The 24,150-nt window shown below is 38.8% G+C and overlaps 1 protein-coding gene across 4 annotated transcripts in view; it reads right to left on the bottom strand.

Moving 5' to 3' along the window:
- SEMA5A (semaphorin 5A) overlaps positions 1-24,150 on the bottom strand; it is a 199,139-nt gene that overhangs the window by 20,046 nt on the left and 154,943 nt on the right. For all 4 annotated transcript variants that reach the window (XM_087961104.1, XM_087961101.1, XM_087961103.1 and 1 more), the window contains 4 exons: positions 18,841-19,048; positions 17,621-17,738; positions 10,324-10,505; positions 8,212-8,355 (listed from right to left, as the gene is read on the bottom strand). In XM_087961104.1, the coding sequence (XP_087817230.1) occupies positions 8,212-8,355; positions 10,324-10,505; positions 17,621-17,738; positions 18,841-19,048 (652 nt within the window). The remainder of the gene's footprint in view (positions 1-8,211; positions 8,356-10,323; positions 10,506-17,620; positions 17,739-18,840; positions 19,049-24,150) is intronic.

The raw sequence follows: 24,150 nt of genomic DNA, 5'->3' as shown, positions 1-24,150 counted from the left end.
TGCTGCAAGGATGGTGATGAAGCTAGCTCAGTGAAATCTACTGCAACTAAGAGAGCGGAGAAGGGGAGGAGAGGACCAAATAAAGGAACAGTATAGGATAATCTAATCTACTCCTTTTTGGGTGGTTTTTTTTTGGAAAAAATGTATGTGCAAAGTTTCTTCTTAGAGAAGTTTCCAATTCCACCTCCTTGAGTACAGGTTCTTCACAGGCCAGGCTGTGTCTTGAGTCAATTACTATTCACCTTGATGGCCCATGACTGCCGTGCCAGGTCTGTGATGAATCGTATTGTGAACTATGCAGATGACATGGCAGTTGTGGGTCTTGTCCAGGATGACAATGAAGATTCTTACAGGGAGGTGGTGGTGAAGGCTTTGGTGCAATAAAAACAACTTGGTTTTGAATTTTAACAAAACAAAGGAGATCGTTGTTGATTTTAGAAAGAGCCGGCATAGTCATACTCCACTTCGTATCAAGGCTGCAGCTGTGGAGGGGGTCAATAGTATTAAATATCTGGGAGTACAGATAACCAACAATTTGACTTGGTCTCTTTAGTAAAGCATGCAAACCAGCACCTGCATTTCCTGGGTCGGATGAGAAGAGGACATCTTTCTCCTTCTGTCCTGGCCACCTTTTACAGAGGCACGACTGACAGCGTTTTGACAAATGCATCAGTTTGGTTTGGTGGCAGCAATGCCTCAGATAGAAGGTCCATACAGAGAGTGATAAGGACAGCTGAGAAGATTATAGGAAGCTCACTTCCCATTATTCAGGATACTGCTTGTAAGTGCTATGTGCTTAGAACTTGAAGCATTGTTAGAGACCCCACATGCCCACTTCACAGTCTGTTTCTGTTGCTCCCTTCTGGGAGGAGGCTTCAAAGTATCTATAATAGGTCTACTAGCTTTTGTAACAGCTTTGTTACTTATGCCATGCGTCTTGTAAATTTGCAGGATCTTTTTTGCCACGTACATGTATACATCTGAACTAGACTGTGATTGCTCTCTGTGTCATATATGTGTGTATATGTGGATATATGCATAATGGTTGTTTTGATAGCTGAATGCAATGAAAATTCATTTTAATTTATGTGATTAGTGTACATTTAAAGTGACAATAAAGTTTTTATTCTATACTATTCACCATCTTGTACATGTATAAAGAAACAAAAATAAGGCCCAAACTATGGATACGCATGAATCTTTACACGTTTATTGAGGGCTGGTCTCTAAAGCTCAACCAAGGATAAGAGAGAACAGGTAACAAGGATCATTTGTATATTATCCATACAGCATTCCTCCAAAAATTAAATCTTGTGCTGAACTCTTATTCACTTTTATAGATCTGAGGATAGACCAGAAGTTGCACAATAAAAGGACCTCAACGACTGTGATATTCATATTTAACTACCAAATTTTAACGAGAAGAAAATGCAAATATGTAACATAATACATGATTATACATACAGGTGTAACCAGATTTGACCAAACCATGATGATGAGGTTGAAAAGAAAATCTAGAACAGATTCTTATTTATACAGAATGAGTCAGAATGTGTTCCATCTTGATTTTGGACCTTGACAACATCAGTTAGTTTCTTTGGAACTCCAGTATACTATAAGAACAGTGGTACCCTAGCAGTCACACCTAGAAATAATATTAATGTAAAATGGAATGGGGTGGGAATACTAGATTTGGTCTTCCATCCCATCAGAGTGATCTTTATATTCAGATAAACTATGGCTTCCCCAATATAATGGAAAGATAGAGATCTTGAGTTCTATTATTTGTTCCAGCTTACTATGGGAAGTTTTTCAGTTATGTATGGTACTTTATGAACTCTGCTAGCTAGCAGACCTAGCCAAATGATATTTTTGAGTGGAAATAACCATTGGGTTACTTTTTTCTCCCTCAAACCATTTATCAGTTCCATCATGTTCAAGAAGAGACATCACTAGTTCTTCCAGAAACTTTCTTTTTTCTTACATACTGCAAGGCTACTTATTACAAACTTTTATCACATTCTGTCCTGTAATAAAGTTAGAGGAACAATAGCTTTTATGAAAATTGCCATGTTTCACAATCTTGTGAAGCTCCAATATTTTTTGCAAGCATCTTTTTATTCTGCTGGAAAAAAAAGTGAGCTCAGTAGGCTTGCAATCTTCCCATGCTAAAGAAAAAAAAATTGAATCTTTCTAACTCCTAACCCAGGCAAAAAGTAGAATTGAACCACCTCTGACTATATCCAACAATTTATAGAACTCCAGACTGGGCCTCTAAACAAGAAAGGCTTGCTTCTGCATAGCCTTAATTATAACCCCAGGAGGCTCAATGTCACCCTGCCTTCAAGCAGGGCTTTATCAATTTGTGTCACTTATGGATAGCCATGCAGTTTCACCAGTTTTCCATTTCACTCAACTTCATACACAGTTCGGATAGTAATAGCTGACAATTGGGAGCTGGTGCATTCCCAAAGCTCTGATTTTTTTAATATTGTTGAAAAGTGTTTTGCATTTAATAAAACAAGAGGCATGATGCCGGTTTTATTATTTTCCTCCCTGTATGCACAGCACAGAAGTGCATTCCCTGCAGCAAAGAGCAAGCAAGCCCCAGAAATCTCAAATATGATTCAAAGTCTCATTTTAGGAATGAATCTGCTGGAACACAGGAGTCTGAGCAAAGTCCAATTAATCCTCTTGGAAGCATTTCAAGCTAGCAGGTAATGCTTTCTCCCTGCTGATATTCCTCTTCCTGTTTTTTTTTCTTTCTGTTCTCAAAACTCAGAGGATTTATGGTTTGCAAAACAAATAATATAAGAGTATTATGTCTCTGACTGCATAGACGTCTGCACTGACCTTATGTCCAGAAATGATGAGATAGAATTGAGAAGGTGACATGAAAAAACTGTCAAGCAAGTAATATGACCTTTGACATATCCAACAAGCCCTGCTCAGCTTCCAAGGTGGTCAATGGTTTTAAGTAATGAGAAGGAAGAGAGAACAACAAGCTAGTTCCTTCTACTGACATAAGAATAGGAACACCTACTTAGGATAAAATCCTGTTTGTACATAAAAAAAGAAAACAGATGTTATTTGGCTAAATAATTTATTACTAACTCTTACTAGGCAAAAGAGTTCTATTTCATTCATCAGAGATCCACAAACTATCCAGACTTTCCTAGCCTGGTTCACTTCTAGTGTGTTGGAATAGCTTGGACCACAGATCCTATCACTCCTAGCAAGAATGTCAACAACCATGCTATATGTATGTCATAACATATCCAGGGAAGCCCAGCCTAGGGATATTTGTTTTCATAAATTAAATCAGTCAAACATAATAAGCATTGTTCCGAATTAATCAGCAATATTTACTTTTTTTCTTCCCTTCCACAAATAGTTTTTAATCTTAAAAAGACAGAAAGTTTAAAGACTCAATAGGCAAGGCTCCAATGTTTAATAATGTAAATTGCAATGGACATACTCTTATCTATTTATATCTTAAAACAATAAAATTAGTACTAACTGTGGGGGTAACTGTTATCGGCAATTTGTGAATGGAATTTATACATAAGGTAACAAATTTAGCAATCTGTTTTGACTGTCTGGCAGGCAATGTAAATAGAGATTAGCAGAATGTCCTGAAAATTTAGTTAAAAGAGAGGTAATCAGCTGGCGATGAATGACCCTAGAATGCTGACAATACAAGGGGAAAAATGACTTGTGGTTTCTATTATACCCATGCTACAGCAATAATATAGTACAATATTGTACTTTAAGGAATGTTCTTATAAAACCTTTCTAAAACAGCTTTACGGAGGGCATTAAAACAGGCTTCATTTAAAACTCTCTTAAATTTAGGAGTAAAATATTGCAATAAATATGAAGCTGGTTTGGGAGCTAAAATTTGATTATTTATAAATACATCCCATGGGAGGACAGCGGTATGACCTTCTGTTCCTTAAGCCTTCTGTCTTAAAGCTAATTTAGCTTGATCTAGCCGTAACGTATTTATATAAAGATTGGATTCAAGATTACTGACTCCTGTTTCTTACACAAAGTACTGTTTTCAGGACACACCTGATTTTTACATATTTAGTTTGGTCCTAGCTGAACTCTGTAATACAGTTGTAAATCCTTTGATTCAGTGGTACACGACAAACTACTCCTAAAACTAAAATCTTATGGTATCTCTGGATACCTGCATAACTGGATAGGAGCATTCCTGTCAAACAGACAACAAATGGTCAAAATTGGGAGCATCCTATCAAATTCTGTACCTGTCAACAGTGGTGTCCCCCGAGGCGGCGTTCTAGGACCAACTCTTTTCATACTCTACATAAATGATCTCTGTGATCATATTAAGAGTAACTGCGTTCTTTTTGCTGATGATGTAAAGCTGTTCAACACCACTGACAATACTGCTACCCTTCAAAAAGACCTCGACTATGTGTCAGAATGGTCAAACAAATGGCAACTTCAAATCTCAACAAATAAATGCTCTGTCTTACATATTGGCAAAAAAATCAGAAAATAAAATACAAGCTGAATAGTCAAGACCTTGTTGATGACACAAACTTTGTCAAGGACCTTGGAGTACTCATCTCAAATGATCTAACTGCTAGAGCCCACTTTAACAACATAGCCAAAAAGGCATTAAGAGTTGTTAACCTAATCCTGCGTAGCTTTTTCTACGGTAATATCACTCTACTAACTAGAGCATATAAAACATTTGCTAGACCAATACTTGAATACAGCTCATCAGTCTGGAACACTCATTACATATCTAATATTAATACAATTGAGAAAGTCCAGAAATATTTTATGAGAAGAGTCCCCCACTCCTCTACTCGTAGCAGAATACCTTATGCCACCAGACTTGAAATTTTAGACCTAGACAACCTAGAACTATGCCACCTTCGGTTCAATCTAAGTATAGTACATAAAATTATATATTACAATGTCCTACCTGTCAATGAATATTTCAGCTTCAACCAAAACAATACAAGAGAACACAATAGATACAAACTCAAGGTAAACCGCATCAAACTTGATTGCAGGAAATACGACTTCAGCAACAGAGTGGTCAATGTCTGGAATACTCTACCTGACTCTGTGGTTTCTTCCCCAAACCCCAAAAACTTTAACCTTAGACTGTCTACTATTGATCTCACTCCTTTCCTAAGAGGTCTGTAGGGGGTGTGCATAAGCGCACCAACGTGCCTACTGTCCCTGTCCTATTGTTTCTTTTTTTCTTATTCGTATCCATTTCATGTATTCATAACCATGTTTATCTAATAATTGCTTGACAAAATAAATAAATAAATAAATAAAAATGGCAATAATTCCGTTATCCATTCCTTTTACTCTTTACTTCCCCACCACTCTCTTTTGGAAGACAGGTTTCCTGGGGTTTTACATTCCCCTTAACTCATTCACTCTTTTCTCATACGCCTCTTGACTTCATTTTCATTCATTCTCTATGTGACCAATGCATCTCCAAATGAAGGAGAGGACAGTGTTGGGTAGGCTAAATTGATTAATACATTTGCTATTCTTATAATTTCTCACAGCACTTAATTAGTGCATCAATAATTTCCACTGCTTTTTGGTCAGAGGCTAAACCTTATCATTTTTTTCCTAGTTCTGATCTTTGCCACAGTGCTATGATTCCTATGGAGTCATAAAATGGAGTCTAAAACACTCTTTCCAACATCCCCTCATTTCAATTTTATTCATTTTTTTTCTGCATCACTTCATCACTTTTATTTTTAATTTTATTCAATCTACTGGAAATGTCATTAGTTCTCTTCAGCCACTTCCAAAACAACATATTATAATACATCATCAGTGATATACCGTATTATTATGAAAAATACAAACATAACTGTTTTTTTTTATTCCAAGCTGTTTCCACACTTTTCTTATTTCCACTTTTCACCCATTTTGATGGGAAATTAATGCATTTTCTAATACTTATTCAAATAGGATCCATGCTTTCTCTTCTTTCAATCATCCAACTTTCACTCCAGAGGGTTTTTTTTCTTTCTATGTGCATTTTCCCTAAAGATCCACACTTTATAGTATGAAAAAATATCCCACATTTATAACCCTCCATTGCTATTATATTTTTAACATTCTACCAACCTTTCATTGTAAATGATCAGATCTGCCTTACTTTTGTTTTTATATTCATTTTTCCATTTGTTTGTATGAATAGGTTAATGCTTAAACCACATACATGAAATATATTTTTTGATAGAAGTTCTAAGTATATTCATCTTGGAACTCCAAATGACTGTTCATTTGATTGTCTTGTTTTGTTTCAACCAATCTATTCATGTCACACATAAAAATGAGTCATTCCACCTCACACACACACACACCCAGATTTCATTCTTTTAGGTTGCACAATTTTCTCCAAAACTTATCTAGCCTTTTTTCTTTATCACTATTCACCAGGTATTCTTCTCTTAAGAATTCCTATTTTCAAATGTACTTGCAACTCAGATGGTAACTGTTCATATTTTTTACATATATTTTGCATTCATAATTAAACCTACACTCCTCCCTGCGTGTACCCATCAACTCAATTCCACACGATTGGACTACCTTCATTTAGATCTATTACATCCTTCTTACTCCCTCAGTTTCATAGACACAACAAAATTCTTTTTTTCACTTATTATTTCCTTGTTCTTTTTCCAGATAGTTCCACAAATACTAAGTTCCTTTACCCATCAGGGGTTTGGTCAATCAAGGGTACCAGACAACTTTCTTAATAATATAATGTGTACACTGAATTACCAGTTTTAGTAGTATCTAGGTTAAATGCTATAAGTGTTTTATATTCATGGTAAGGACAGTATCAATCAGCCTGGCATTTTCTGGCCAGGATGTCACAACCACAACTGAACTCCATTTTTTTTTCTGACACATGCTCATATTATCCTATGTAAGCTAGCATTTGTAATCAATGGACTATCTTGTAATGGACTACATATTGTCTGTATTTCAGCTCAGAATTACATGCAGCATGTTAACACACAATCAAAATGCATGATGTGTAAAGAAGGACCTTATCTGTTCTGAATTTCCTAAGAATTTGCTTTCATTGGCTTCTTCTCACATCTACACTTTGGGAGACATGTCTTTACTTTATGTCTTTCCAAATTATAGTCGTGTATGTCTTCCATTTATTTACATTTTTCTTAAACTGTATGGCTAAAATGTCCAACTGAGCATACAGCTGTTATTCTTGTGGCATTTTTTGCCCCTTTCTGTGCTCTAAAAAATACATGTACGTATACCCACAGAGATAGAATGAGCAAGGTATAGAAGACTATGCCAGTGGTTAAATTGTAAAATAAAATCTTCAGGTCTGACAATTGCAGCTGGCGCTCTAATGATGAACATCTGAACAGAATACACACTTTTCTCTTAGGTTGAATTCTAGCATTGTAGATGCAATCAAATCTTTCAACACCTCCATTCCCAGAAATGGAAAAAAATGTTTTCTTCCTTTAAAATTGAAATAATTCTCCTTCAGCCTCTATTTAATTTCAGGAAGAAGAAATTTCCAGGTAACTACTGAAACAATAGAAGCATATCTTTACGGCCCCATTATTTTCTATTACTATAGGAAAAAACAGGAAGTGTGTTAGAATATTTTGGTTTCTTTTATCTATGTGTTGTGAAGTAATTATCTCTGGATAAACTTGAAAATGATGGTTAATATCAGCTCATTTCATCCATGAATGAATGTAATAATTTGCCTTTAAAATTATATTGTTTGATTTACTAAATAGTTACTAAATTGGGGCATCTTCTGGTTTGCAAAACAGTGGTATCAGTTCAATACTATCATCTCGTATTAATTTTATATTTTCTGATGGATGCTTTTCCCTCCCATTCACCTGCAGATTTCCAGATCAGAATAATATTCTGATAATAATATTATAATGTTTTATATTCTCCAACATGGATTATCTCCATTTTAATATGTAAGCCTAAAAGTTCTTCCATTTTTTTCTCCTTAATTTTAATTTTATCTGTTTAATGTTAATCATTTTAATGTTGTTTTTTCTTCTATATCCTGTGAGGTAACTCCAGTTATACTCTATTTTTAGAATTAAAGAAATACATTAAAGAAATACAACATGGTAACCCAGATACAAAAAAAAGGGGAAGCAGATGATGGAGATATTAGCCTCTTACCTCTCTTCACGGTTCTGCCCAACACATACACGTCCTCCATAGCGAGGGCTTGGGTTATTGCAGGAACGTTGACGTACTTGAAAGCCTATTCCACAAGTGGTGCTGCAAGGAGACCAAGCTGACCATGGAGTCCACCCTCCATTTCTGTAAGAACAATAGATCATGCTCAGTCATTTCTAGGTGTGCATGTCTAAAGAAATATCTGATTCCACAGGGGGGAAAGCACTTTGTGGGTTACTTGGAGCAAGAACAATAACGATCAACAAAACAATTAAATATCCTTTCATTAACTCTAGAGAATCTCATTACAAAGCCCAAGCAGCTTTTTAAAAATGGACAATCTAACATGGGCTTAATTACATGGTTAGATCCTCTGATCTTCCAGAAAATCCCATTTTTCCCGGTTGAGACATCTTGAGGAAAACCTTTCACAATAAGATTTGTCTAACCGGAAGTATTCTTTTTAATCTTTCCATCACTAAGCAACTTTGCCATTATGTTAAAGTTGTTTCTGGTGGTTGTTTTTGCAATCATTGGGTCATAAGTTGTGCATATTTTGATCTAAACAAAATCACCATTGGAAAAGTCATAAGACAAGATATCATAATTCAGCAAATTACCTATTCTCACATGAGTTTTGATTCCACTAAAATAAAAGAAACATGTGTTTCTGTAATGGGTTGTGAGAATAACTTTGGGAGATTGTAGGAAGAGCCACAATCAGGACAACAGTTGGACAAGAGAGAGCCCACAGAAGGGAAGGGGATAGAGAAAGTATCTCATAAGGGACCCTCCCTAGTTCTCTGGAAAGTAAAGGCAGGGGAGGGTGGAAGCGCTTTCAGACTTTTGTAAGATTCTGTTACCGTAACCTTATAATAAAGGTAATATTAATACTCATGTTTTTGGTTTCTAGTTTGGGCTACCTCGAAGGGCTGACAATATTTCAGCTGTATGAACTTTAAACATTTTTTAAAAAAAAACTTGAATAGTTAAATTAGAGTTTGCCAAATTTCAGATATGAATATAATTAGAAAATTGTAAGTCTTGGAACTCGTGAAAACTTTTAGTTAATCATATTTTAACCACAGCGAGTTTTAAGATCTTTCTAAGGTAGCGAAGATTTCTCTTCTCTCTTATTGTTTTCTCTTATAGTATCAAATGATTCAACATATTTTTAAAACCAGTTCGTATTTGAAAACTATACTTCAGTTTAGAACCATATTCCCCCAATATATTGAACCAAGGGTTAAAAACAGTAGGCAAAACAGTATATATAGGCGGAGTTTATGAGTTCCAAAAAACCCTGTTGTGGTAGGATTGCACTGTATTAGGTAAACAGGTCTGCTATAGTTAATTTAAGACTCTATATTATAGGAAGGGATTTTGAAAGGTTTTTTATGCCACCTCTATTATTTTTATAATAAATAATTGAAAAAGGCGAACAAACTTACTTCCTCCTTCTTCTGTCCTCACCAACGGTGAGATGAGTTGGGCTGAGAGATAGCAACTAACCCAAAGTCACCCAGTTGATTCTTGAAGCCTAAGGCAAGGCAGCACTAGAACTCACAGTCTCCTGGTTTCTAACATGGAGCCTTAAGCACTAGAGCAAATGGGCTCTCTTTCTGTCGTAGTTCTTTGTTTTTAAAAAACTAAGAATTCTTCAGTATTTTAACAGTAAGAAATCCATGTTTAACACTGAGTGTATACTTAACAAACTGCTATGTTCAATCCCAATTCCTTAAAGTCATAAAGTTGGGGATCCAGATCTGCCCATTAATCCAGAAAAGGCAGAATCTGAACATAACCAGAAAGTAAGATTGGATCAAATTGCTGGCAAGATCTATATTTATCCTGGATTAAGTGGGAATGGAATCATTTTTGTGCTTGCTGCTACGTTTGGAGCCCTGATAAGTGGCACATTTTATCACCAGCTGCAGCCAAAATTACTTGTTGTCAAACATACAATGTATGTAATATATATTTTATTACACTAACTTATTTTAGGCATATAAACTATGAAGCAGTTCTACTGTCAGCAATGACCTCCTGGGTCATATACAAATAATCTTCCAAGAATTCAATATTACACTGTTTATTTTACTTTTTACATACCTAGAGCAGTTAACAATCTCAATACTTGACCCTTCACAGTGGCGACCCCCACATTTTGGAACTGGATTATCACATAAGCGTGTTCTACAGAGGCAAATGCCTACACTTGATCCATCTACATGTGTACAAGGCTTCCATTCTGACCAGGAACCAAAATGGCCATCCACAGTCAAATTCCTCTTCTGGAAACCAAAGGAGAAATAATTAATTCTGGTGATCACATTTAAAGTAACAGATAATTGCTGTATAAATAATTACAGACCCAACTTGCCTCACTGATCAAGAGCACCTTGTATCTGGCAACTTTTGTTGGACAAGCACAGCCTTGTCACAATACTCTTAAGATATGCAGTGGAGGATCTTTTTGTAACACATGTATAAACACCTGTATGATCAGTTATGTTCTAACTATGAATTAGCTCAAACTAATTTTAAGTTGGTGTTGCTAGTTTATAAAGCTTTAAACATCTTGTGGTCAGGTTGCCCAAGGAATCATCTACTTGCATATGGCTTACCCTGTCAGGGACCACCTCTCCCATTATAAAGCTAATACATACATCAAGGCTTGGTGATGCAGTGGTTAGAATGTAGTAAAATGAGGACCCAGATTGTGGGGGCAATATGCTGACTCTGTAAGCCACTTAAGAGAGGGCTGTAAAGCACTGTAAAGCGGTATATAATTCTAAGTGCTATTGCGAAGTGCTTTGAATCAACCAACTCAAGCTGGGGTCTCTGATGCTCTCTGAAACTGGTTGTTGTCATCAATGTGCTCATGTTACCTAGTTTGGTAATGAAATGTCTGCATGAAAACCACCAAGCTCAAAAAGCACCAAGGACTCCATAGTTCAACCATCAGCAGCAAAATTCTCATCTACCAGTATCAACTGCAGTGTTTAGAGCAGCAGGACAGGACTAGAAGCTTTGCTATCTAGTATGCAAAAAACAACCTTATTCTATCTTGCTTCCAGCTAATGGAATGGTCTCAAGGACCTTCTCCCAGGATTCAGAAAAGTAGGCAAAAATTTCATCAAGCTTTTAATTCTTAAATTGATTTTACAAGTGGTCCTCATTTAACAAATACTTGTTCAATGCCCATCAAATACCCCGTTTTCCCAAAAATAAGCTCTATTCTGAAAATAAGCCATAGCATGTTTTTAACGTGTGTGCCTAATATAAGCCCTATCCCACAAAATAAGCCTTAATTAAGAGCCTGCTCAGCCGGTGCCCACCATTACATCTGGTTGTTCACAATGTTGTGACCATGAGGTGAGGTGGGGTGGTGACAGAGCTGCCCCACATGCCCCGCACCAACTTACCTCAGGACCATCTCAGCCAGGCCATCCATGCCCTGACATATGCCTTGCGGTGGCAGCACCAATATCCATGTGCCTATGTGGCCACCGTCCCACTTCTTGCACTTGTGAGGCAGGTATCAGGGTGTAGATAATCTGGTTGCGGGGGCCCTGAGGTAAGCCTGTGTGGGGCATATGGAACAGCTCCACCACCCGCCTTGCAGCGGTGGCACTGGTACTCCGCACATCCTCCTGTCCCGCCTGCGAGCAAGCAGAAGTGGGCCTCCCATATATGGAAAAAGATAAGATACCCCCCACAAAAGTAAGGCGTAGTGCTTAATTTGGGGCCCAAAAGAAAGGGGGAAACACAAGTATATGACAGCACTGAATGAATGATAGTTATGACAGAAGGTCATATTTATGATTATTGCAGCATGCCTGCAGTTACATGATTGTTATCTGGGTGCTTGGCTTACAATTACAACATTGAAGAGTTCCTGAGTCATATAACTGCATTCTGCAACATTCTCTGACAGCTCCTCAAAAGCAAAATTGAAGAGAAAGCTGACAGGAAGATGGGGGTCATATGAGGTCCTCACTTAACAACCCACATGGTCCTTGCCCAAACTTACCCAGCCAGCTTTCATGTGACTAAGGGAAGCCTAGAACTCAAAGTCTATTGCTTTCTAGTTCAGCACGTTAACCATAATAATTTTAATATATTCATTGGTTGAATGCTTATATACTGTGTAACATAAGATTATTTATAAGCAGAAAGGCAGGTATAAATTTAATCATCACATTTTTGAGGGCTTGCTGGGCAAGAAAAATACTGAGGGAAAAACTCCTACATCAAGTTGCAGAAATAAAGAATTTGAGAATTGAACCTTGTTTCCAGACTGTTTAGCTAAGATTTAGCTAAGAGTGCAATGAGTAATAAACCAAAAAAAATAAAAGAAAAAGATTTGCAAAAGGACCTTGCAACAGGGCCTCGCCAGATTTTCTTGCATCTGCAGTCACGAGCTGTGAATACTTGCTCAAACACTAAGTAAGTTAATATTGTTCTGCTTTTCTTGTGCCCTGCTAAGATGCCCCCCACTGGACATCTGGGTGAGGAAATTAAGCAAACTCTGTTAATTGATTGTTTTTAGTGATTTTTTTTCCTGGTTGTACTTTTCTCAACATTGGGCATTTGTTATTTGGACTCTTGGTTTAATTTTATGGTTTTAATTTTTGTATGTTGCTCAGTTATTGCTATGAGGGGGTGTCCATTTCTAAAAAAATAAATAAATAGATAAGCAAGCAAGCTCTGGTTTACTGCTATAAGAACAAGGGGGAACAAGTGTTCAGTTTACATAAGTGCTTCCCAAAATCTTTTTTTAAAGTAACAATTATAAACTTATTACCTAAACATAATAAAGACATTCTGATAAATGGTATAAAAGACTTTCTGATAAGTGGATTTGGGTAATGAAGGAAAAAGCTTGGAAAATAATGGCTTATACAATCCCATCAATCCAGCAAGACCACGAGAAACTCCAAAGATTGTGCTTTTACTTTTAGTTAATTATGTTTTTGTATTGTTTGCATAATGGTTGGTTTGAATAAGTTGGTTTCACAACTTACAGCTTATAACTTATAAAAGCAATTTATATTGTCACCTACCTTTGTTCGGCCAAAATGAAAGTAATGAGGACACTGCAGGGAAAGGTTGATGATGCAATGAAGATACTATAATTCACCAGTGAGGAGATAACCTCTAATCAAGAAGTTTCTTCCAAATAAATTTATGAGGTCAGATGACAAATCATGGTTAAATCAAATGAAAAGTGAATGCTTCTGAAATCTTCCTAACCGAAAGGGTAGGGAAAGTGCACAAGTCTTTATGACTCATTCTCATTATGTTAAATGTGGCTTAATGTGATTTCAGAATAAGGCATATGTATATGATGTATTCCTTCCAATTATAATAATAAAAACATTATTTTCTGTTCATTTTCATATGATTTCTCATAACTCAGAAGAAATTAATGATAGCTGAGCCAGAGTTAAAAGAGTGATGAGATACATTTATTGCTAGCCTATACTATTTCCAAGAGAATGGCTAATCGTAATTAATCTTCCCCCTTAAAAAAAAAACACCTACATTCTGTTACAGAAAATTTACACGTCAGACATAAGGGCTCCAGCTAAATTTCCTGACACACTAAATTTCCATGCAAAGGAAGTTCTTACATGGCACAAATGATCATTATGCCCCGAAAGGCAGGCTAAAAATCTGTAAAATAATCCTACAAGAGCTTTAATGGGTAACACACATTACAGCCCTTGGAGGACTATTGTACGGATTTTTCTCCTCCCTGTGACAAAGTTTCAACATTTCACAACAAAACGCTTTCTTCACCTTTTCTCTGTATACAGATACATTTAGGTTTGAAGGTTGCAATTATTATCCTAATAGAGGGAATCTTTTTTCTACTCAGGAGTCACTTGCACCAGCTGAAGCTGGTGAATCATGGCCACCCTGCACGCAAAACTTATTACCAGCTGCCTGCCATGCCAGCTGTCTCAAGGTAGAGACAGCCAGAGCCATCAAATCATTCCAGCGGCAGAGCAACTGTGCTTAGATGCCTACCATCTGTAGATATTATAATTGGGCAACAGAAAGTTGCTTTCTAGATCCCCCTGTATTACTTTTGATTCTGAGGGGCTCAATTACAATAGCTCAGTTCTCTGTTTTGTCATTTGACACCTATACATCAAAAAGAAATTCAGTGTTTCAAGTGAAAACAGGCTCTTAAACATAGAGAGCCTGTGTAAGGTACTGAAAGTGGTTTCCGTACATATTCAGACCCCTCACATCCCGGACATAAACTGTTTCAACTCCTACCCTCAAAATGACGCTATAGAGCACTGCACACCAGAACAATTAGACAAAAGAACAGTTTTTTCCTGAACACCATCACTCTGCCAAACAAATAATTCCCTCAACACTGTCCAACTATTTACTAAGTCTGAATTACTATTACTATTACTCCTCCCATCCTTCCTTTCACCCATCTCCTCCACTTATGACTGTATGACTGTAACCTTGTTGCTTCTATCCTTAAGATTTTTATTGACTGTTTCCTAGTATGATTTGGTTGCTTATTGTACCCTATGACTATTATTAAGTGTTGTACCTTATGATTCTTGATTCTTCATGAATGTACCTTTTCTTTTATGTACGCTGAAAGCATTTACACTTAGATAAATTCCTTGTGTGTCCAATCACACTTGGCCAATAAAGAATTCTATTCTATTCTATTCTATTCTATTCTATTCTATTCTATTCTATTCTATTCTATTCTATTCTATCCTATTCTATTCTATTCTATTCCATTCCATTCTGTCCTGAAAAATTTGTGTCACAAAAATATGCATACATCTCTATTTTCCTCTACCTGGCAATATTACTATATGAAAAGCATCAGTCACTAGAACATTTTGTTCTAAGTCACAAAATGAGCATATTCAAATAAACTCTCTAAAAGTCAATGTGGAAAGCAATAGAAAGGAGGAAATTATCTACAAATACTTTCAGGCAGCTCTTAAGTGTAAGTGCACCCACATCTAGGCCCATCTGTTGTAAGGGGGGAGTCTGTTCACTAAAACAAGAAAGGCCTTGTAAATTTAAGGAAGGAACAAAACTTTGGTGTGTGCATTAATAGCAAAAGATTTGTGTGCTATTTCTGCATATCCTAAGACTCGGAGGTGGGGATGAGATAGACTGGCTCAATTGTCATGGAGCCCTCATAGGTTAGCTGTAGGAGTCCAGGTTTTCTATAGAATGTGATCTCCCGTATGAACTTCAGAGCCAGCGGGGGTAGAGGTTAGAAGTTCTGCTCTTGTGACAGTGATTTTGAAATATTCAATTCTGGAAAAAGGGAAATGGGCAGCATGAGTCATCCTCACTATATTCAGGAAACCATACCATTTTATTCAATCCCATGAAATACGGGGTTTTCAAGAAGCTTGAATGATGGATCGAATAAATGCTTTGGCTGAATGGGTTTGAGAGCAACAGACACAAATGAAGAGTACTGAAAAGTAGCCAAGGTCAGATCCCTGCAAAATTCTACTCTTCTTTTTAAGGGATTTATGAATGGCTGCCTCAGAATATAGAATATTAACAACATTTCTTCCTTTCCTGGGCAGAACATAGATATCCAAATGTCTGGCATTAATGTATTAAAAAACAAATTAAAAATGATTAGCTAACCACATCAGAAGGAAATCTTGTTCCTAAACTCTGTGTGAAGTAGATCCTCAGCCTGATTCCTTTTCTAAAATTCTCTTGGCTTCCCGCTTCTTCCTTAATATCTTTTCCCTTTTATCTTCCTGTTTTATTTCATGCAAAACCCTGCCCCTGGGACCTCTTTTCACTTAATTCAATCTGTTTCTTTCTTCTTTAAGAACACAAAGGTAATGTCAAGCTGCATCCTTAGAAAACTTACACATGACAGCCTAGAACTGAAGATGGTAGATAATTTTGATTCCTTGGGCCCAAGGGAACAGATAAAGATGGGCAAAGTGCTGGAGAAGTAAGGTAAAGATTAATTTTAGGATGGAAGGCAATGAAAAACCTAGATAAGATTTATTTATTTATTTAGGTTATGGACTCTTCAACAATAACAGCTTAAAGCACTGCTCTTTCCAGAGATAATGTATGGCTCTGAAAGCAGGATGGAGAGAAAAAGACAGACCTCTTCAATTTATGGATCTAAAGAGTGTTTCTGAAAGTACTATGGATGGCAAGAAAAATGATCAATCAGTCCTGAACCAAATAAAGGCTGATTGTTCCCTTGAGGTGATAATCAGCAAGCAGAAGCTTACCTACCTCAGGCATCTGATGGGAAGGATGATGAAGTAGAAGAAAATAAGTTTGGTTGGCAAGATTGAGGGAAGAGCAGGTAAGATGGATAGGTGGCATCACAGAGATAACTAGAATGTCCTTGGAGGAACTATGAGTTAATGCTTGGGCAGGTTAAGATGGGAGCATTTATCCTTGTATTTACCAGGAGCGGAGCCCATCTTGATGACACCTAACTTCAATCAAAGACATCAGGTGCTTTTTGTTATCACTGTTGCAGCTTTTTCTTTGCTATTGTCCTTCATCTTTTCAGTTCTTTCCTATTTTCTCCACTCGCATTCTGTGACCTCCATCTTCATCCATTGTTATGGACCTTTTGCTACTGGGACTCACTTTTTATTCTCTTTCTAAACAGAATTTTTCTGCCTTCCCTTCAGTCTCAAATCAGTTTCCATCTTCCCAACTGCTTCCCTAACCCCCGTCAATATTCTATTGCTTCAGTGATTGCATATATATACATATATATAGTGTTACGTTTGTAAAATTGTAGGTGGGTAACTTGATGACTCATGTATACAAATTATGCCTTATAAAAGCTTGCTAAGAATAAAAAAAACACTAAGTATGTAACTCTGAGAGACAAAACACGCCAACTATTATTTTGATAAAATCAAGTGCCGTTAGTTGCCCTATACCAGGGGTGTCCAACCTTGGCAACTTTAAGACTTGTGGACTTCAACTCCCAGAATTCCTCAGCCAGCTTTGCTGGCTGAGGAATTCTGGGAGTTGAAGTCCACAAGTCTTAAAGTTGCCAAGGTTGGACACCCCTGCCCTATACAAAGAATACCTGAAGAGATGTGGTGGATGGGGCGGGGGTACAATCACCCTAGAAGGCTCCAGTAATTACTACCAATTGCTCTATGAAAAGATCCCAAGCCTTTCTTTTCTGGTTTCAATACTTCAGTTTGAACCTTTTCTGTTTTTAGAATATTTTTGAATTTTCATTTAAACTGTTTTTTATTGTAAATTGATTTAAGGAGACTATTATAAATAATTACAGTAATGAAATTGTTGCCATGAATACAACTGATTCTATGGAAATCACTTGGATTCAGACAACTTGAAAAGGATGAAGTATCTGAATTCTACTTACTGGACACAGAGAGATGCTCTGCTCCCACTGACTCATGCTCAAGCTTTCTTCCAACGGTGTGCATTTCCTTAGCACCAAATCCCAGCCACAATAAGGATCTTGGGATCCAACACATGTGCTGAAAAATTAAATTGAAAACATCACAGAAATCCTCACATTTTTCTTCATGGGAAAGAACCAACATTCCTTAATGTGCCATGTAAAGACCTATTGAGTAAACAAGCAGACTGAAGATGGAGGTATAGGTAATTCTTGTTTAATGATTGTTCCCTTAGCACCGTTAGAAGTTATGAAGGAACCTCCAAAAGCTACTTAGGATGCTATTTGGGAGATCCAAAGGCTGTATATACCCCTGCAGTCACATGACTGCATTTTGGCGCTTGTTAATTGGTATATCTTTATGGCCAGTGGCAGTGTTCCATGATCATATGACCATTATTTCTGTCAGAAAATGGGCAGGAGTACCTTGGTTCACTTAACAATTGTAGTGTTTCCTTAACAACTGCAGCATTTGTTTAATGACCATCACACACACACACACACAAAAAGTCAGAAAACTGGATCCTGGCATGTGGGTACTTTGACTTACAACTGCCATGACTTTACAATGGAAATTTCAGGCTCCATTAAGGTCATAAGTCAACCTGGAGAGAATTCCTTCTTTTCCACAGCCTTATTTATGCTATAACTGCCTTCCTATAATCTGTAGACTATTATTCTCCAGGCAAAGCAAGAGAAAGGGCTAGCCCCCTCTTTTTATTGTTTATAATCTATCCCAAACTCTTCAAATACTCTTCAGATCCCTGAACAGAAGGTAGCACTTTTTTCAATCTAAGTGTTGAATTTTCCTACTGATAATTGTAGTTTGCTGGTGCTAATAATAACATTCTGGAAATGTTCTACATTGCCTAAGATGGAAAATTGCTTTGGATAGGGGAGTTATTAGATTGAAGAGTTTAACTGAAAGATTAATCAACTGAATTGAATTCCATTAGGGGTAGGCTACCATTCAAAGCATTTGGAAACTGTTTTTCTGGTGAAGGAATAACAATATTTTTGTTATAACTTTTTATAACTGAAGTCTTTCCTTTATTAAACAGAAAATTGTTCTGCTTCAGATAGTTACTTAATGAAAATAGTTTTAAATTAACTAATCCTGTAATTATATTTTACTCATCATTCTACCTAGATCATCCAAAGTCAACTAATCAGACAGCTACCTGTATGTTTTATAAAACTGGCATCTCTTCAGTGGGATCTTTACCACGCTTCTCTGAAGACCCACATAGAGAGCACTCTGGCTGTGTAAAATCTGAAGGCTCTTGATGGGTTCCCATTGCTTTTTTGGGAAGATGTGAATCTCCTCCAGCAAACAACTGCTGGCTGTCTGATTAACTGGAGCAAGGATTTTCTTAATTGTCCCATGATCTGTAAAAACAACAAGTGGGTCAGATCAAACAAGCAGAATTTACTGAAATGTTGTCATCACAATTTCTTTCACATTCATTTTAATAGACAGAAAAGAAAGGAAATTATAATGAGGAAGTCAGGTAGAAGCTGAATACTCCCGTACTTTGAAGCTAAAAAAAAAAATACAGCTGCTTTATGCCATTGATCCATCCCGCTTTTCTGTTATAGCTGGAAGCAGTATTTCAACACTTTGTGCAAGCTTTTTTCAATCCACCTGGTATACCTCCTTTTGACTTGAAACATGATAGTGGTGACGGAGCTTTTGAGTGCAAATTGATTCCTCCCAAACACAGTGTCCTACTCTGCCAGGGCTACAGCAGACAGGAAGAGGGAAGCAGATCAGTTGTTCAATATGAGCTAGCAGAACTTTTCTCAATCTGGTGTTTCCAGATCAACGATCACCATCTTAAGAGAAAGATGCTGTAGTTCAACACATCTGTGTGACATCAGGTCCAAGAAAGTTGTCTAGCAATGTAAGATTGTAGCTTCATATTTGAAAAATATGGGTAGTAACATTAGGTTTATCAGAAGTTCTTAGAGAAAAGAAAAGTAAACCATGGTACCTGCCCATTCCTTAAAAAGACTTGTCACTAAGTTTTACTCCTATGATATCTTTAAAACCACACTCTCTTTTATTGCCTCAAATATTCATAACCTGTTCCCTGCTCTAAGCATACTCAACTTGTTACACGGGTACCAAAATATCATTGATAATATGCACATATAAAAAGAAGGGATATGATTAAATCAGACTGGCCTCTCTGCCTAGCATCACCCTTTGCTTGTCCCTTAGATAAATAGTTAGAAGCAGAAGGTATTCCAAGGCACGAGAGTTTCCTATGGATTCTACCATATACTGCAATCACATTTTTTTTGTACTTTTGATACTTGAGTCAAAAAGGGTAGGTCATCACTCTTGCAAAAAGTTCTCCTGATCAGGCAATCGTTTTTTTTCTTCAAACAAAAAAATGGCACAAGCACAACATCCATGAAGAAAGGCATTCCCATTACAATCTGATCAGGGCCCATGACTTGGCTTTCAGAGCAGGTGACACCTCACAGTACAGCACTGCCAGAGCTGAGCTGAGAAGGGGCATCAAACATACTAAGGAGATGTATAGGAGGAAGGTCAAGGGCCACTTTACTGACAGTGACCCACGGCAGATGTGGAGGGGGATATAGGCCCTGACCAACTATAAAGGCCAGGGCCCAACAAACAGCGAGAGCAGTAGCACTCTGGCAGAGGAGCTAAACAGCTTTTTTGCATGCTTTGAGACCACCAAGAACCTAGACATACTGCCTCATGAAGACGACGACACTGCACCTCTTTCTCTTCAGGTGCATGAGGTGAAAAAAACACTAAGAGCAGTAAATCCCAGGAAAGCTGCAGGGCCTGATGGCATTCCTGGTGCAGTAGTTAAAGCATGTGCTGACCAATTGGCAGAAATATTTACAGAGCTGTTCAATCTGTCTTTAACACATGCCATCATCCCACAATGCCTGAAGGCTGCAACCATCATCCCCATTCCCCAAAAACAAATATCTTAGTTTGGAAACTTCACCTTTAAACACGGGCTATGGGCGACTTTATGGGTCTACCTATAACCAAACCCTTCAAAACCCAGGCCATTGCCAACGGCTTGTATGGCCACAGATGTGGCAGGTGGGCCCCGCTTTGCGTTCTTAGCCTCCCCGGTTCCTGGGGGCTGCCTAGGCCCTTGGTTTCTAGGCCAGCGGTTGGGCGTGAGCCATGTTCGTGCTCCGTGTGCCCCTTTTCCCAACGGTTTCGGGTCTCGTTGGTTCCGTGTTACCCAGGGACAGAAAGTGTGCCTTTGTAGGCCCCGCAAATCAAGACGGCCCCCCCAAGGAGTCAGGCGGGCTGCTTGGGGGGGCCCACGGACAAGAGCGACCCAGGCCTCGACTTTACGCCCAGGCGCTTGCAAGGCTTTATCCAACCCGGATGTCCGTGACCAAAACGTTGTGCAGTTTGCCGGGACAGCTCCTCAGAGCGCCCTTTTGGGAAAACAGTTCGGTTGACGGCTTAAGGCGCCCATTCAGGTGATAATTGTTTGTTACCCACGTCACAGCGAGGATGTGTTGCAGACCGGATCACGTTTTGTTTCAAGGGCAATGTCTCTCGCTGTTAGTGGTGGTACGTGTGAGCCTCAATTTTCAGCGTTGTGATGGTTGGGGCTGGATCTTCAACCGATTCTGGGAGCGGCGTTCTGCTCAATGCATCAGCGTGGAGATTGATTTCCCGGGCGGTGTTGCAAGGTGTAGTTGTATCGCCGCCAAGAATTCAGACCAGCGGGTCATTTTGGGGGACAATATATACGGGGTTGGTTTATTACCCGCAATAATCCCCAGCAGTGGTTTATGATCAGTAATTATTGTAAACGCACGCCCATACACATATTCATGAAATCTTTTAACTGCAGCCACAATAGCTAAAGCTTCTTTGTCCAGCTGACTATAATTTCTTTCAGCTTTAGCCAAAGTTAGCAAAAAACGCGATGGGAGCTCCGCTCCGTTCAGTAATACGTGGGCCAGGATTGCTCCAACCCCAAAAGGTGAGGCATCACAAGTAATAGTTAGCAGGAGAGTCTCGTTGTACTGCATAAGTACAGAATCAGAAGTTAGCAATTTCTTTACTTGTTGGAAGCGTATTGTTCACGTTGTCCCCAAACCCACGTTGCTTTTTTGTCTAAGAGTCTATGTAATGGTTCAGCTACCGTTGCTTTATTGGGTAAAAAGACGTTATAAAAATTGATAAGTCCAAGGAACGCCTGTAGATCTGCCTTGTTCCTTGGAGTGGGGGCCTTCTAATTGCCTTTAATTTGTCTTCAGTGGGATGGATTCCTTGACTGTCCAGGAGGTATCCCAAAAACTCCACTTTTTCGGTACATAACTGACATTTATTTTTTTTAACTTTGAGGCCTGCGTTTTGGAACCTTTGTAAGACCTCTCGGAGTCGTTTTCTAGAATGTCTCGGTTAGGGCGGCGATGAGTACATCGTCGAAATGCAGTCTGACCCCTCTTATTCCTTGTAACAGCCTTTCCATTAAGCTCTGAAAGATTCCTGGTGCAACGCTTACCCCGAACTGGGCCGGTTGCATTTAAATGCACCCTATGCGTGATGATAGTTTGCGCCTCCGCGGTGGTGGATCTACAGGCAATTGTTGATACGCCTGCACTAGGTCTAATTTAGCGAAAACTTTCCGCCGCCCAGGGAATGGAGCAGGTGTTGCACTACCGGCACTGGATATGCACTTTGCTGAAGTGCGTGGTTTAGGAGTGGCCCGGTAGTCTCCGCAAATTCTCAGTGACCCATCAGGCTTGATAGGCGTCACTATTGGGGTTTCCCACGGGCGTGGTCGGTGGGTTCCAGCATGCCCTGTGCTATTAGCTTATCGAGTTGTTCGTCGATTTTAGGTTTCAGGGCTTAACGTGCCCGACCAGCGGCTTAAGGCGGATGGGTGCTACCTCAGGGTTCAAGTTAAATGAAATCGGGGTCCCCTTGTACTTGCCTAGTCCGTTCAGCGAAACGTCTTGGAATTCTTGCACGAGGGCTTCCTCCCAATCGTGCTCTCGCACGGTGGACTCCGGCTACAGTGATTCCAGGCGGTCTGAACCATTGCAGGCCTAAAAGACTAGGCGGTCACTGTCCACGACAGTCAGTGGCAGTCTTGACGGTGCGGTCCTTGAAAGAGACCTGGAATGGCGGGACCCGACAACAGGAATTCGGTTACCCTGGTAGTCTTTGAGTATAACCCTTTGAGGGTTGAGGTCTTGGCGGCGAATCGTCGGAATGAGCTGTTGGAGCGTCTTCCAGGACACCATCGAGAGGATGATCCTGAGTCCACCTCCATTACACAAGGTTTGTTTTCGATGCGACCTTCACTCTGATCTTCCCGGCATCAATGGATGTAGCGTGGCCTATGGTAATTGTTTGGTGGGTCTCTTCCTGCCTGGTTTCTTCACGCCTGGTGGAAGTGGTGGGCGGTTTGTTTCTGTAGGAGTGGCTTCCCCATTGGTGATTCAGTTTGTCTCGGGTGTGCCGAAGAATCCTGAAGACTGGTATTCGGCCTGTCGGGGTTTGGAGTTTTGTTTGCTTCTGCAAACCTTTGCGATGTGACCTCTTTTCCGCATAAGCGCGGCAGAGTGCGTCGAGGAATTTGCAGCTGGATCGTGGGTGATTCGCCCACATCCTGCACAAGGTCAAGTGATCGTTGTGTGGACTGGTCTCGTTCCGTTCGGAGTCGGCTGACCTCTTCCTCATCGCTTTCTGACGGGGTTCTAGGTCTTTGTGGTGAGTCGATACCGGGTGTCTCTCTGAGCGAGGCGAGGTATCGTTGGCGAGTTGGTGTGGCGGTGCGCTAGTGCGACGCATTCGAACTGCCGACTTTTTGGTTGCCTCCGTAGATCAGTCAGCTCTTCGGTCTCCGCATCCCATCCTCGTCGCCAGTGTTAAGTTTGGAGAGTAATGGAGACCAGACATCTGACCAGTGACTTCAACTCTTTAATAACAGTAAATAGAACAGAACAGAGCAAGGCTATGGGCAGCAGTAACCCTTTTATAGGGTTGGCTGCTACCCTATTAACCAATAACATATGCAACAAGTTCAACTAAAACCCAATAAGAAGTGTCCTAATATTGTCCAATCAGGGGCTTGTTATGGACCAATCCTTGTTCATTGTTTAAGGACCAATCAGGTGTGCAGGCTTTCAAAACCTGCTTTGCATTTGGGCCAAGTTACTTTTATTGATTCACAACATAAACACTCTCAATTACTATAGATCCATAGCGTTAACAAGCTCCATTATGAAGGTTTTTTTTTTTTAAAAAAACAAGTTTTATTAATTTTCAAAACACAAAAGTCATCATTATCCATTACATATTTGAACCTTTTTCCATTATAAATTTAACAAGTCAGATGAACTATAATTCTGTTTTAAACCATTTCCATATAAACATACAAAAACCTCTTATCCATTTTCTCTTTATTTCTCTTTACTCTTATTCCATTTTATTATTATTATTTCACCTATTTCTTTCTGAC

Source organism: Notechis scutatus, chromosome 3 (genome assembly GCF_049901735.1).
Source record: "Notechis scutatus isolate UNSWTSFEM ecotype Mainland chromosome 3, rNotScu1.2, whole genome shotgun sequence".
Lineage (NCBI taxonomy): Eukaryota > Metazoa > Chordata > Lepidosauria > Squamata > Elapidae > Notechis > Notechis scutatus.
The sequence above is the reverse complement of the archived record's forward strand: the minus strand, read 5'-3'. Positions and strand labels throughout refer to the sequence as shown.